The following is a 17,066-nucleotide window of genomic DNA, read 5'->3' as shown; positions in this document are numbered from 1 at the left end:
TATAGCATGTAAAGGAGATAGAAACCAAGGGGAAGTAACATACCTTATTATATAGATAGTCCAGTTAGTCAGCAGCTCCGATAACATTGCCCCGAGAAGGCCAATAAAGCTCCGGAAGCACCGACAGAGATATTACGCTGAATGAAAAGAGCCGATAGCATGCTCCCACCGAGACCAGACAACAGATAGATAAGCCCAACACGTACTGTCAAGAGTAAGAACAAATATCAATTTTAACACCATGATGGACCAAAGCCTCTAGGTAGATATCAATGTTGCATATTCTAAAAGTACTATGTAATGTGAAAATTTCTCCATAGATAATTTGGAATAACTAATCGAACGTTAAGATCGGAACATATAACGTACCGAATCCGAATTGTTGTTCGAGGCGTATGCCAATAAAGACCAAGCTCAACATGTTGGCGAGCAGATGAATAACTCCTGCTTGCAGCCAGATGCAAGTGATAAGCCTCCATCCTTGATTTCCATGCACTACCTTGTTCCACTTCAGCGCTCCCAGTTTTTCCAATCTGACGAGGAACATTACAAAATTACATGAGTTACAATTGTGACCAATGAAGGGTTGCTAAACCTTGAAGATACAAAATGTTCAACTTCACACAGTCACTCGCTTGAATCCAGTGAACAGCTGAAAAACCATGTACATTTTGAATGACGAAGATAGCCAAAACCCAACTTACAGGCCCGTTTCTGATATTTTAGTAACCTGGGACGAATATAGAAATTAGACCTCTAATTACAAGTATCAAAAAATTACATCATAAGAACAAACAAAACTAAATAAATTTGCTTGTAATTTTTTTATTACGTTTAATAAACTATTTAATAAATACATCAAATTTAAATAGAAAACATGAAGAAATCTCATTAAACACCAACTACTCACAAAAAAAAAGCATGATCCTCTTTTAAGAGGGTACATTTTAATAAGAGAAAATCGCCTCAGTGACCAAAAAAAAGTTATAATATACGATTTTAACCAACTTTTTTTGGATTTGCCAAAATGACCAACAAAATCGCAACGCGAAATAAAAATCGCAACGCGATCCCCAGAATCGCAAATCAGTTTCCAAAATCGCAACGCGATTCTTGAAAATCGCAATGCGATATACGGATTCGCAGTGCGATTTTCCAAAATCGCAACGCGAATATGAAAATCGCAACGCGAACACATAAATCGCAACGTGTATCCGTATATCGCAACGCGTATCCGTAAATCGCAATGCGTATCCGTATATCGCAACGCGTATCCGTAAATCGCAACGATAATCCGTAAATCGCAACGAGAATCTGTAAATCGCAACGATAATCCGTAAATCGCAACGAGAATCTGTAAATCGCAACGATAATCCGTAAATCGCAACGAGAATCTGTAAATCACAACACTGAAATTTTGGGTATATAACACTGAAATCATAAACTAAATCCCTAAATCGCAACTCATTCCATCTCCATCTATCACTCTCTCCGGCGACATCCGTTCCTATATCCAACGACATCCTTCCCAATCCGGCAACAGGTTTTAGTTTCGCAGCTCGTCTGTTTAGTAAATTAATTTACAACCATGAAATCATCTAATGTTGATCATGTTTGGATAGATTTGTGTTTTGGAGGGTCATGGGATAATGTTCATGGTGTTTTACATTATATGCCTTTACCCATGAATCTTCAACTAAATTGTCTTTACAAAAGTTAACTTATGAAACTCTAATGCTACGTGTTTCAAATAAATTGAATTTAGAGCCCCTAAGTGGATTTAGGCTATCTTATCAGAGAAATGGTAAAGTTTATTTGTTAACCGACAATAAAGATGTTGAACGATTCATTGCTTACATTAGTGTTTCACAAGATGATGTTACATTGTATGTTGTTGAACCTAGAAGTAGTATTGTTGGGTCAGTAGGGTAGTAATCAACTAAGTTTTTCTCAAAACCCACAACCTTTCTCTAATCCAAATCCCAATCAACTTTCAGCACCAAATTCCGGTTTTCGTATTGACCAGTTAGACGATGATGAGCCAACAGAAAAATTGTGAGTACTAGTCAGTATTCGAATTTGGTCTTGGTCAATATCCGGACTTTGATATTGGTCAATACACGGATTTTGATGATGTTTCAGAAGAAGAAACAGACCATGTGTGTAATGATTTTAATATTGGTCAATACCCGAATTTTGATGATGAAACACCCGTTGCCGAGGAAGATGTTGTTGATGATAATGAGGAGGAAGTTACGACTGTGAATGAACATGTTGAACATCCATTCTGTAATTCATATAATCCTGAAGAAGAAAAAGAAGAAGAAAAGGTCCCCGAAGAAAAGAAAATGCCACAGGAGTATAACTGGAATATGCCAGAATTACTTCAGTTACCGGAAGAAGAGTTGGCAAAGAAAGCAGTTGATTGTTACACAAAAGTTATTCGCGTCAAGAAAGATGATTGTTTTGATACAAAGGAAGACTTGAAGATAGCTTTGTATACGAAATGTGTGGAAGATGGCTATCAACTAAAAGTTAACAAATCAAGCAAAGATCGTTTCGAAACAAGGTGTATGATTGACAAAAACTGTACGTGGCGTATGATTGCAAAGAGAATAAAAGATTGCAAAATGTTTCAAGTTAGGACTTTTATTGATAAACATACATGTTCAAGAACCCAAGTTTTTCCTCACCATAGACAGGCAAACAAAAAGGTGTTGGGTGGTTTTCTGGCTGAGTTAATGTTTTTGAATGGCAGGGTATATCATATTCTCAAGCTTGGAGAGCCAAATGTTATGCCTTGGAATTGTTGAGGGGGTCGCCAGAAGCATCGTTTGCCCAACTGCCGGCTTATTGTCACAATTTAAAGCTGAAAAATCCTGGGTCGGTAACTCATATCAAAACAGATAGAGATGGACGCTTTGAGTTGCTGTTTATCGCCATTGGTGCTACGGTTAGTAAATCAATATAATTTTGTTGACTCATTTTTGTTAGTTACATGCATTTCACATTTAAATGATTATATTTCTTGTGTATATTATTTTGTAGATTCGTTCGTTTATTACTTGCATGCGCCCAGTTATTATAGTTGACGGAGCACATTTGAAAGGTCGATACCTTGGAGTAAACTTATTAGCAGTAGCCATGGATGCTAACAATGGGATATTGCCAATAGCTTACGGGGTTGGCAAATCTGAAACCTCTGATTCATGGACATGGTTTATGGGGCATCTTAGGGATTGCATAGGTCCTATTAGCAATCTGACAATCATATCCGATAGGGCAAACTCAATTGACAACGCTGTTAGAAGGTGTTTCCCAGATGTTTTTCATGGACTTTGTGGTGTTCATTTGTATAGAAATCTAAAATCAAGGTCTGCTGGTATAAAAAGCACAAATGGACATACTGGAAGGCTGTAAAAGCTTATCGGGAAGTGGATTTCAATAAGCATATAAATTGTTTAAGACGTGTTTTGCCTCAGTGTGCTCAAACACTAGAAGATGTCGGGTTTGAAAGATGGTCAAGAGTACATCAACTTGGAGCAAGATATGGTTTCATGACGTCTAATAGTGCAGAATCAATCAACGCTCTAAGTCGTCATTCCCAGAAATTACCCATTACTATGTTAATGGAGTTTTTTCGAGCCTCTATTCAACAGTGGTACTACAAGAAAAGAAACCATGCAGGTATATTTCTTTGAATTCGTAACTTATCATATTTATATATTTACTAAGTATTGTTTATTTAAATTTACAGGAACATTGGAACATCGTGTTACACCATGGACTGAAAAAAAGATAACGAAACGTGTTGTGAAGTCAACGTCATGGAGAGTTGAACCATGTTCAAACACTTTGTTTCAAGTACTGGATAATAACTTAAATGGGCTAGTCGATCTAAATGCAAAGACGTGTAGTTGTATGAAATGGCAAACATCTGGTTATCCGTGTGGCCATGTTATAAAAGTTGCTCTTCATTTAAACCAAGATGATTCAAGCGCATACGCTATGGATTGCTACACTACAGAAGTTTATCGACAGACTTATGCCGAGATTGTCTACCCTATTCCACATCCTTCTGAGTGGGACATACCAGATGACTTACAAACAGTTTTGCCACCAGCCATGGACAGAAGGCTACCTGGCCGACCAAAAAGTCACGATCGTATACGTCTAAGGGTGAAGAGAAGAAGAGATCGACATGTAGTCGGTGCAAGGAAAGTGGTCATACAAGGTTGACATGTGGATCACCAGTGCCATCAAAATCATCTTTTCCTCTACCAAAATATGGATCCTCATCAAAATCCAAAGCTCATATGGTGTCAAGCAAAAGGCAACCATCTTCAAAATCCCAATCACAATTGGCTTCACCTTTTGGGACTGTTAACTTAGGTGATTTTAAATGCAAACGTTGTATTATGTGGATTTTATGTGTGAACTTTTAACATTTTCAGTTGAATTAATGACTCAGGCCAACCATTTTGACTTAACCAACTCTTGTTATTCAGTTGTTATCACTATTAGGCATGCATTTGACTATCGCAACACGGAAATTACAATCGCAACGAGAGAATCGCAATGCGAAATGAAAATCGCATTACGATTCTCTCGTTGCGATTTTCATTTCCGCATTGCGATTTTCATTTCGCATTGCGATTCTCTCATTGCGATTTTCATTTCGCATTGCGATTTTCATTTCGCATTGCGATAGTCAATTTTGCCTTCAACATAATGCAGATTGAAATCAACAAAATCAACCATTACATTTCAATCAATTAAACAAGCACAAATAAGAATTATATTCGCATCAATTACACAAATCAACTTTTACAAATCATCTTTTACAAATCAATTAAACAATCAAAAAATAAGCAATAATTCTTATTTCCGATCATCTACTATTGAATCAACTTTTACAAATCAATTAAACAATCAAAAAACAATCAATTAAACTATTGAATCAACTTTTGCAGCCATACATCATTTTCACGCAGTTCACTTCTGAGATTAACCTGCAGAAACCAAACATTTGCTCAAACAACACTTTCTACACATCTAAAACCTACAAACAGCAAATTATTGAATTCTAGGTACTTAACCAAACATTTTCAAACCAAAAGTATAAACTTACCAATTGTTTATGGACATTTTATAACGCGGATGCAGGTAGGCAGCGTCTCGTATATATCGATTTAGCCATATAATGCCGAAACCACAAGCCTACTGCAGCTCTATCTCTATCGGTGGGAGGTAGATACTTGATGCTTCCCGTCGTCAAACGCTCCAACGCCAAGCATACGAGAAGACCACAATCTCCTCTGGCTCCGCTCGTTTGTTGTGGCGCGGTCTCGTCTCTAATAACTGTAATATTGAGCTTCTTTGGCTTCTTGTTTCCAGAACGAGTCCAATAATTGATCGCATCCAAGAATTTAGCCAAATGAGAGCTCCATCCCTTAATAACATCTCTTAAATCAGCCAATGATATGTAATTTATCATGCTGTCATACACTATTGTCTTAAGGGATGGGAGCTGAAGCTCGACGAGAATCCAATGTTTACGTTCCAAAACAGGGATAAACACCTGCAATCATAAGTAATAATTCATTCATTTGCGCACTTATTTTATAAAACCTTTAAACTCAATCTAAATAAATACTAACCTTATCGACCTCCCACCATGCAGGATAAAGTTTAGCTTGTCCATTGCCCAAATCAAATGATTCATTTCGTGCATTCTTCAAGTGAACGGCGTGAAAAGACGTCGGCATAATTGTATATCGTATATTTTTATTTTTCTTAAGTTTTCTTATTATTAGAAGACGTGTCACCCACGCATCGATATGCTGTTTTACAAAAAAAGACATATATTAGTGACTTACATAAATTTAAAAAAAAAATTAATCAAATTGAAATATAAGAAAAATATAAGACTTACCCCCCCATCGAAATAGCCATTGTCTTCGACCCCTAATAATACGCCCCACCAAGACCGATCAAGCAACAAATAGATATCATCGGTGAGCTTGCATATGTCAGTGAAACACCCCTGGCTCCGCTCATGTAGATAAAAATCAACAGCGGTCTTAGCCCAAAGGGTGTTATCCAGAATTGTGTCCGGTAGTTGTTCCCTCTCCTCTTCAGATACCGGTATGGTACTGGCCGGTAACTCATACAAGAGCCAACTTGAATCCATCATGTGCGGCACGTCAGAGGGTTTCTCAAGAAGCCTACATATGACGCCATGTGAATCGGGCTCTTGAATGGTGGGAGGGACCTCTTCAATGATGACAGTGGCCTCTTGAACGGTGGGAGGGGACTCTCGAGGAATGATAGGGGGGCCTCTTCAACGATAGGAGTGGACTCTTGAGGGATGACAGGCGAGTAAGGCTTCTTCTTGCGGTGTCTTCGCACTATTGGGGTGTACGGAGACTTAATAGCACGTGCACGCTGTCTGATGCGTGAACTCCGTCGTGCAAGCATAACCCGACGTAAAGCATCCACTCTATCGGGCCGCTAAATAATTAAATACAAAAATCAGTAAATAAACAGACATGATATTTAAACAGTGAAAACAAAGACAAATATGTTTCAAACTTGCATTGTATTCACCCAAGTCATTATTCTATCATAGTTCACAAAATGCATCAGATAACAAAGAAAAATATGTTTCAAACTAATACCCTGAAGTTAGTATTTGTCTTTATTTTGTCTTTTGGTTGAAAGTAAATTTATCCATTCAAGTTTCAATTTGCAGAAGAAGAAATAGTTTACTTTCGCAACACGAAACTTAAAATCGCAACGCGAAACCAAAATCGCAACGCGAAATGAAAATCGCAACGACAGAATCGCAATGCGAAATGAAAATCGCAACGAAAGAATCGCAACGCGAAATGAAAATCGCAATGCGATTTTGGTTTCGCGTTGCGATCTTGTCGTTGCGATTTTGGTTTCGCGTTGCGATTCTGTCGTTGCGATTTTCATTTCGCGTTGCGATTTTGGTTTCGCGTTGCGATTTTAAGTTTCGTGTTGCGAAAGTAAACTATTTCTTCTTCTGCAAATTGAAACTTGAATGGATAAATTTACTTTCAACCAAAAGACAAAACAAAGACAAATACTATTTCACAGTGTTAAAGAATACACAGTTTAGCAGAATTGGCAGCAACCGAACAAATTTACTTTCAACCAAAAGACAAAACAAAGACAAATACTATTTCACAGTGTTAAAGAATACACAGTTTAGCAGAATTGGCAGCAACCGAATAAATTTACTAAGCAATCTAAGTGAAATGGCTAATCTAAGTGAAATTACGAGTAAATTTATCATTAAGTTAAATATGGAAAATCTTAAACTTACCTCGTTGCGTAGAGTATGAACCTCATTCTGCAACGATACTATCATCTCACGTAGAGCGGCAACCTCACCACGTAAAGTTGACACCTCCACACGCCATGCACCATCGTTATCGCGTAGAGTACCGATCTCCTCACGCAAGGCATTGACCTCATCACGTAACTCCCTTGACTCATCCCGTTGAGGTGGAGGTGGAGAACAGGGAGATAGGAGTCGTGGCATCTTTGCCGGTCACCTATCATGAGGTGATGGTGGAGAAGAGGCTCGATGATGTGACGGGATAGGTGATGGCTCTCGTTCTAGAGGTGTATAGTCGGGTCGATCGGGTGATGGCTCTAGGTGAGGTGATGGCTCTCGAATTGGAGGAAGTGGATGCTGCTCATCATCCGTGCCATCAAAAAAATTCTGACTAGCTTGCCACCAATCAGTGGCAAGCTCTTCCTCCGTGGGTGTCAGTCTTTGTAATGGAATGTTAGCCTCCTAAAATATAAAAACTCAAACAAAGTTAAACGTCTACTATTAATAACTGTTTATATATTATATGAAAGTATTTGTGTTAACTTACATTATTTATTGTGGCATATGGTATTAAGTCTTCCCAATCCAACAGAGTTTTCCTCTTCCAGGAAATAGCCCTGGGAATATCATTTGACGTTTTTATTGCATATGTACGCATGCTGGGGAAAGCCTCGAATATCCAAATCTACAAACAATATAATAACAAAATTAGTAATTGTTAAATAATTAATTATAATTTTAGAAACATTATATAGAAATTCTTACCTTAAAGGCCCAAACAAAGCCTGACAAAGTGTATTTGGACCCATCGCCCCGCAAACTTTTGCGGTCATCAAAGGCAGACGACAACTTAGTCCAGGTAGCTTTCCATATATACGAACCCCACGGAAACAGATTCCATGCATTCAGGTCCTCTACCAATATTATTAGCTCCCGATGAATAGGTTGTCTGGCCTCTCTGCCTAAAAAGCCGGCATACACAAGTAGTAGAAGGCATACTCGGACAACATCGACGTCATCCATCCGAGTGAAACCAGCTTTCTTATTAAACAATTTCTTCAGGTCGTCGACATGTAGGTTCGGCTTCTCCATTGACTCATCCGGAAAAACCCGGGATAACCATGATGGGCGGGCGATATGACGAGTGTACCGGCCTACATATCGTGTCCGAATCGTAGACCAGTGATTAAGCAGAACTCCTTCCGCCCAAAACAAGTATACGCTGGTGGAAAATGAAACCATATCTCTTCCTCACCACGTTGTATACTGTCGGGTAGATTTGATGTCATGGTCTGAAGCCACAAATGGGTCAAATTAGCATCTCCACCCGGATACTGTACTCTCAGCCATGGCCCGAAGCAGGTTTCCTCAAACAATTGTCTTTGAGCAGGTGAAAGCTTCTTGCAATTGTAGTGGCCAGGCTGACTTTATTTCTCAAGGTCAATTGAGCCGAAAAAAATTTCTACAAAAACAATAAACATACCAAGTTAGATATACCAAAAACTACACTGTGAAGATATACCAAAAACAATAAACATAAAAAGTAGTAGTTTATTCTTGAAACTAAAATTTGCAACACTGTTTTGTCTTTTGGTAGAAATGAAAATCGCAACGAGAGAATCGCAACGCGAGATGACAATCGCAACGAGAGAATCGCAACGCGAAATGAAAATCGCAACGAGAGAATCGCAACGCGAAATGAAAATCGCAATGCGATTTTGGTTTCGCGTTGCGATTCTCTCGTTGCGATTTTCATTTCGCGTTGCGATTCTCTCGTTGCGATTTTCATTTCTCTCGTTGCGACAGTCATTCTCTCGTTGCGATTTTCATTTATCTCGTTGCGACTCTTCTGCAAATTGAAACTTGAATGGATTGCATTACTTCAACCAAAAGACAGAACAAAGACAAAGACAAATACTAACTTGAAAATCGGAACGAGAGAATAGCAACGCGAAATGAAAATCGCAACGACAGAATCGTAACGCGAAATGAAATCTAAGTGAAATGGTTAATCTATTATTGAAATGACCAGTAAACTTATCATCAGTTTCAATATGAAAAACCTACAATAATGCAAACATTTCAAAATAAAAATAATTAAAAAAACTAACCCTCGGAGGATGATTTTCCATTTCTGAATATTGTGAGGGATTTCTGACCGTGAATGGTTGTGAGGGATTTCGCCGGAGATGGGGACGGAAATCTTCGGAGATGGGGACGGATTTCTTCGCCGTAGAGAGTGAGAGATGGAGATGGGACTGAGTTGTGATTTTAGGTTTTAGGTTATGAGTTGCGATTACGGGATTTTGTCTTAATATTCTTTTTGTAATTTGAAAATAAAATACGCGTAGCGATTATAATGGCGCTTTAAATATCGCGTTGCGATTTACGGATACGCGTTGCGATTTTATGTATTATCGTTGCGATTTACGGATACGCGTTGCGATTTATGTGTTCGCGTTGCGATTTTCATATTCGCGTTGCGATTTTGGAAAATCGCAATGCGAATTTGTACTATCGCATTGCGATTTTCAAGAATCGCGTTGCGATTTTGGAAACTGATTTGCGATTCTGGGGATCGCGTTGCGATTTTTATTTCGCGTTGCGATTTTGTTGGTCATTTTGGCAAATCCAAAAAAAGTTGGTTAAAATCGTATATTATAACTTTTTTTTGGTCACTGAGGCGATTTTCTCTTTTAATAAAGGTAACCTTAAGCATGATTTTGAAAATAATAAATTGAATGACCAAAATAGAAATAAAATAATAGGTGAGTGACTAAATAGATAATTTATCATTTTTAATTATATATGAATTTATAATTTGCAATAAACTATACAAAAACAAAAGTAAGTTCCATGTCCCCATCCCTATTACTTGGATTGGGATCAGATGTCTTTTCCTACTTCAGCTCCAATATGCCATGAATTCTTAAATACAGTACCATAAACCGATTAATGCACTTTTTGTTGAGAACCCAATATTGAGAATTTGGATTGCTGCTAAATGAACAAGAAAGAATACAAATCATAACCTTAAATAATAGGGTAAAGTACACAAATGACCCCTCAACTATAGGACACTACTTTATTGAGTCTCAGATTATTAAAAGTTACAAAATGGTCACTTGACTATTCATATGTATCAAACTCATCCTTTTCTGTTTAAAAAATGACGGTCATTGAGCCAAACATTAACATGTTGATTGAGATATGATAAAATATGATCCTATAACTGTTTGAGTTATGTAGTCATTTGAGATTCTAATATCAGATTTTATGATATCACAGTCAGCAGGTTAACGTACATCCAGTCTAGACGATCGTCAATCTTTAACAAAAAAGATGAGTTTGAAATATATAAATAGTCATGTGATAATTTTGTAACTTTTAATAGTTGAGAGACTCAAAAAAACATAACCCTATAGTTCGGGAACCATTTCGTGACTTTTAATAGTCGGGTATTCAACAAAACAACATCCTATAGACGGAAGACCATTTATGTACTTTACCCTAATTAATATCAATCAAATCACAGAAAAATTTCCGGTCTTGTAAAGTTAATTTTCTTCATCAGCTCATAGAATCAAAGCAAATTAGAGATTGATAAACCCTCAGCAGCGTGATCCGAGGATAATCCTATAGAAGATCAATTGGACTGAGATGAATCGACAATGAAAAACTTCCTACATATAAAACTTCTATAAGATACCAGTTGTCCAAAACAGTTGCAGAAACATGAAAGTTCACATTCCATAACTAAAACTTGCAAGCAATCCTTTTTCCCCTTCTTATTTTGGTATTCTTGACAACTAAACAATTTGCTTTCACAAATCACACATGACTGTAAAATATTGTCTGCTAACTTTATCACAATAGAAAAAGAGTTAATTACATCACATGTCCTCAAAGTATGACTCTCATTTTAAATTGATTCCTAAACTTTTAAGTGTTCCAATTTCATCTCTAAACTATGACTATCATTCTAAATTAGTTCTCAAACTTTTGAAAATTTTAATTTTATGCCCAAACAATGACCCTCATTCTAAATTGGTCTCCAATTTTTTTTTTTGAAAATTCTAATTTTATCTCAAACTATAGGTATATACTAATCACATTCATTGTTAATAAATTCATTAGGCCAAGTTATATTATTTTTTTGGTAACAAATATTGACACTGAGCTATCAATGGTTACAGCATCCTCTCAAGTTGGATTGTTCAGAGTTTATAATGTTCTGGGTCTCCTGAGGTGGTTGAGGTAGCACCGAAAGCCCCAAACTAGTGTGACGGCCGCGGTTAGCAAGCTTATCGGCCAGATAGTTAATCTCACGTGGGACATATCTGAATGTGACAGACCAACGACGGCTAACCAGGCTTCAGTTTCTTCTAACAATTGTGGACTCATGTAGTCGAGGGAGAGATTCAAAAGTTTAGGAAGCAATTTAGACAAAGGGTCATAGAAATTAGAATGTTCAAAATTTTAAGGACTAATTTAGAATGAGAATCATACTTTGAGGATGAAATTAAAATATTTAAAAATTTAAAGATAAAATTAAAATAAGAGTTATAATTTGGAGACATAAGATGCAATTAACTCATAGAAACACACAGAAGTAGTGCATAAAAATGAAATCTCAGAAAACCAGAGAGCAAAGAGTTCAAATTTAGATATGTGGGTATATGAGACTTGCGTATTAGAGGAAGGACCAAAGAGAGGATTTTCTCTCAAAGGCTGAAAAGAAAGCCTGCCGAGGAACCTAGCCACACAGCCGCCTTCATATCGCAGGTTGTTCTTAGGACAATCATTAACAAACATCACTACAACAAAAACGGCGACATTTGCCACCACAAACATCGGAACAAGCCATGGAGTCCATTGCTTTTCATCGTTCTCCACATAGCCATGATGTCCCTTGTTCTTCTCATTGCCTCCTACTACTCCTCTTTCTGGATCCCCAGTTGCCATTCTCCTGCAAAACAGAACTCCCTTCTTTCGGTGTTTAGTGGACAAAGTGGTGGTGTTTTTGCTGGGTTCTTTTGGGAGGATTGAGTTGAAGTTTATATCAAACTACAGAGAGGTGAAGTTCAACATAGTGCTGGATACGTGTATCTCGTCTCGGTGGTTTGTCAGGAAGGCGGTGGGTTGATGGAGTAACCTAGCCTCTTTTTTAATGCAATAAATAATACACGTATTCTAAATAAATCCCCTGTATACACTTTTAAAAATATTCAGTATTTGTCAATAATTTTGAAATAGGCAATTAAAAGCTTTTATTTAACAGGATTAGTATTTAATCGAGTCAAATTAAATGAAAATATCTTAAATAAATTGAATTTACGAGTTATATTTTATGAATAAATTTAATTTGAAATTTTTTGAGTAAGTTGAATTGTTCAAATTTTTACACAAATTTAATTGTAATTATTTATAATATTTTGGTTCTAATTTTTCGACTTTATCTAATTATATATATATATATATATATATATACTTCTTCATATTCTTTCCGTATTATAATATTATTTAGGGTAAATTACACATTTAATATCTAAATTATCAATTTTATTTTGTTTTAGTACTTAAATTTTCATTTGTTTCAAAATCATATTTAACATTTACGTTTTGTTTCATTTTAATACTCAACTGTTAAAAATTTAATGTTGCAGCTGATGTGATATTTTTTTAATTATTATTTAATTAATTTTACTCAACTAATCAAACTAAACTTACCAAACTAAATCCAAAGCCAAACCATAATCGAAAGCATAATAGAGAAGAGAGAAAGAATACTTACCTTCCCGGCATTTGGCATCAGTGACGGCCAACAATAACTCGACAATGACGATAGTGATAATTCCAATGGTCGGACGACCAATTCAAATGGTATTTAAAGAACAAAAGGAAACAAAAATTAGCAAAACAAAGGAAAATAAAATAAAACTAAAAGGGTGAAGAGTTTTACCCTAACCTTGTTTTTAATGCAATAAATAATAAACGTATTTTATATAAATCCCATGTATACCCCCACTTTTAAAGTTAAGAGTAAAGTGCACAAATAGTCTACTGATTATAGGATATTCTTTTGTTGAATTATCTGACTATTAAAAGTTACAAAATGATCCTTCAATTATAGGGAGTTACTTTATTGAGTCCGTCGACTATTAAAAGTTACAAAATGGTCATCTGACTATTCATTATGTTCCAAACTCATCCTTTTCTTTTAAAAAATTAATGGTCACCTGAGCTGGATGTTAACATGCTGACTGAGAGATATGACAGTTGTTTGAGATTATGAGATCATATTTTATCATATTTCAATCAGCATGTTAATGTCTAGCTCAGACAACCGTTGATTTTTTTTAATAGAAAAAGAACGAGTTTGAAACATAACGAATAGTCGAGTGACCATTTTGTAACTTTTAATAGTGAAGGGACTCAACAAAATAACTCCATATCATCGAGGGACCATTTGTAACTTTTAATAGTCGAGTGACTCAACAAAGTAATTTTATATCATTGAGGGACCATTTTGTAACTTTTAATAGTCAGAAGACTCAAGAAAGTAGTATCCTATAATCGAGAGTACACTTCGAATAATGTTGAGTTGGTTGAAGTGTCAAATGTGTATAAAAGTTGCATACATTCTCTCTCCTTGCAACTAAATTCAAATGGCGTTGTTCTTTTCTTAGACTTTTAGTGCTTTTGGGTTGTTGTTAAGGTGATTTCCATCGATGGCATGTCATTGAACGTGAGAAGACAGTTTTAAAGTTACAAAATCAACTAAGTTGCCTCTTAAAGCATATACTTACTTGGAGTGGTATAGTGAGGTTTCTTGTTTTTCTTTCTTTCTTGGGTAAACTACAAGATTGATTAATTTCGTTTAAGTTTTATATAATTTTTCTCATTGAAATCAGAAAACGTAATATTTTGTCACTTTCATTTTTTATTTAATTAAGATGTAGTCACCGATGGTTAATTGTCGTTAGACCTTTAATGAGTTGCTTACGTAGCACAATGAATATATAAAATAAAAAGGATAAACTACACAAATGATCACTAATGTTTGAGTAAGTTTTCATTTTCCCTACTAAAGTTTCAAAAAGTAAAAAATTGGACATTAAAACATCAAATATGTCTTTGAATAATGATTTTATATCTAATTTGCCCCAAAAGCTTTCTAATTTTTTTTTCAATTTTTATATATAAAAATATAGAATTTTTAAATTTTAAAAATAAAACTTAGAGTTTGACTTTTTTAGACATGAAACAATCGAATATTTCGAATGATAAACAAAAAAATAAATCTTAATAAATTGGAAGAATAAATGTTATATGTAAGGTAAATTCTCAAACTTGTATGAGTTTTAACTATGGTAGGACTTATGGAGTATGAATTTTTTACTATGAATTTTTTTACGTATTGTGAAAATCAAAATAATGATTTTTTTATTAAAATAAAAATATATTTATATTCTCAAAGTAAATATTGAGGTTCAAATTCGTATAAGATCAGACAATATAAGTATCATTGACCACTCTATCAATCAATTGATCTCAATCAAACAAATATAGTAAATAGGAGAGAGTTTAGTTTGGTTTTACCTTGTCGGTTGATTTCTTGGCCGAGAGTCGTACTCCGCCGGAAGTGGGAAGGTCGACGCCTTTCGGCCGTTTGGGGGCGTTCCTTTTTTTGGGGTCTCGGTTTTAAGAGGGGGTTAAACAAAAAAAGAGGAGGTTTTCTTGGTCCTCTGGGTTTCGTTTGAGACACTTCCGGCCGGAGAAGGCGGCTATCGGAGCGAATGGCCACCAAAATATGGTGGCCGGCCGTGAGGTTTGGGGGGTCGAGTGAGCCTCGGTCAACGGAGAAGAGAAAGTTTAGAGTTTAAGGTATTCGGACTTCATTTGGCCGTTGATTGGAGGCTGAATTACGGCGTTTTGAGCGGCTGCCGGTGGCCGGGGTTGTTTTTGGTTTTTTGAGCGGCGCCGGCCGCGTGAGAGCGGGCTCAGATTACTACTAACAACCTAGAAATAAAGAAAGAAAACCATGCAACAGAGTCCATCTGGGAACGAATGAACCATGGTGGCACTGTCAAGAACAAAAATGCCCTAAAAATAAACTTCCGCAAATGATCCAAGACCAACAAGATGAGTGATACAGACTCCACAGAATAGGCCTAGCGACCAAGTAGGAATCAGAAGTAACATGAATCATATCGAGGAGAGGAATTCTGACAATCTTACCAACCCGACTAATGTGGGCCTTGTAACAACAATGCCAGCACATTGTCAAGGGGAGATGGGGGATGCAATGGATCAGCAACAAACCCACCGGTTATGATGAGTATCCTTTTCTGTAACACACAAGGAGTTGTCGAACCCTCTTTTAGAAGACAACTCAAGGAGATTATCAAAGAAAGAAAACCGAGAATACTAGCCCTATTTGAAACAAAGACTAGTGCTAGCAAAGCGGATAAGATAATTCAGTCTTTTGGCTTTGGAAACTCCTTTCGGGTTGAAGAACAAGGATATAGTGGGGGCATCTAGCTTCTTTGGGATAATGCGGTCAACATCCAAATCCTCCAAGTGTCCAACCAATTCATTCATGGCAAGTTTAAAGAAGCCTCGAGTGCAAGGTGGCATTTTTTCACTGCAATTTATGCAAGTCTGAATATTACCATTAGGAAGCATATTTGGAATCTACTCGACAAACTAAACCCTGGAGATAAGGAAGCCTGGATCCTAGTCGGTGACTTGAACTGCCTTTTGAGAAGCGAAGACAAACATGTGGTAATAATCGTAACGTTGGCTGTAGTCGTCAGTTTAATGATTTTTTGTTTAACAACGACCTAAGTGAAATCAATACCAAAGGTCCAAGATTCTCCTAGAGAAGAGGAAACCTTTGGCAGTGACTCGACAAGGCCTTCATGAATGAATGGGAAAGTCTCTACCCGAAATCTTGCATTAGGCACCTATATCGTATTGGCTCGAATCATTACCTTCTCCTAGTTCAAACTGTAGACAGGCCTGAGCATAAAAAGAATAAACCGTTTCGCCTGCTTGCTGCTTGGTTGGAACACCCAAACTTTAAGGAGTTTCTCCAAGGAATTTGGAACCCGGAGGCAAACATTATGTCCAATGTGATGGGCTTTAGGAACAAGGTCAAAGATTGGAATCAGCAAGTGTTTGGCAACATTAGTGCGAAGAAGAAGAAAATCATGGCCAGATTAAAAGGTATTAACAAGGCTCTCCAACAACGTTATTCCAGTTTCCTTGTTGAGTTAGAAAAAGATCTATCCATGGAACTCGACGAGATCCTCAAGCAAGAAGAACTGCTTTGATATCAAAGGGCGACAAACAAATGGATCATACATGGTGACAAGAACACGCGCTATTTTCACAAGTGCACCACCTTCCGACAAAGGCGAAACTATACCGAATCCTTAACCCTCCCTTCGGGAGAGATTTGCACTAATCAACGGACCCTTATGGATCATGCCATCGCATACTATAAGGATTTTTTTTTCTCGAGCACCATGTTGGAGGACAATAAATATCTGACTAGAGGATACTTCCCAGAAATCAAACCTAACCAAATGACCATGTTGGAAGCCCCTGTTGTACATCAAGAGATCAAGAAAGCAGTCTTTAGCATGAGTCCACTCGAAGCCTCTAGTGCCGATAGGATCCATGCAGCCTT

At 36.8% G+C, this 17,066-nt stretch overlaps 1 protein-coding gene across 1 annotated transcript; it reads right to left on the bottom strand.

Moving 5' to 3' along the window:
- Nucleotides 1–15: 15 nt before the first annotated feature.
- On the bottom strand, nucleotides 16–12,238 carry LOC120170984 (RHOMBOID-like protein 2). The gene is made up of 3 exons (XM_039178814.1): nucleotides 12,060–12,238; nucleotides 370–533; nucleotides 16–205 (listed from the first exon to the last, which is right to left on the bottom strand). Exons 1-3 carry the CDS (start codon nucleotides 12,221–12,223, stop codon nucleotides 69–71), a joined length of 465 nt encoding a protein of 154 aa, XP_039034745.1. The 5' UTR covers nucleotides 12,224–12,238; the 3' UTR covers nucleotides 16–68.
- Nucleotides 12,239–17,066: the final 4,828 nt, after the last annotated feature.

Source organism: Hibiscus syriacus, unplaced genomic scaffold, assembly GCF_006381635.1.
Source record: "Hibiscus syriacus cultivar Baekdansim isolate YM2019G1 unplaced genomic scaffold, ASM638163v2 tig00111806_pilon, whole genome shotgun sequence".
NCBI classification, from domain to species: Eukaryota; Viridiplantae; Streptophyta; class Magnoliopsida; order Malvales; family Malvaceae; genus Hibiscus; species Hibiscus syriacus.
Note: the sequence above shows the minus strand (reverse complement) of the source record. Positions and strands in the feature narration are given on the sequence as shown.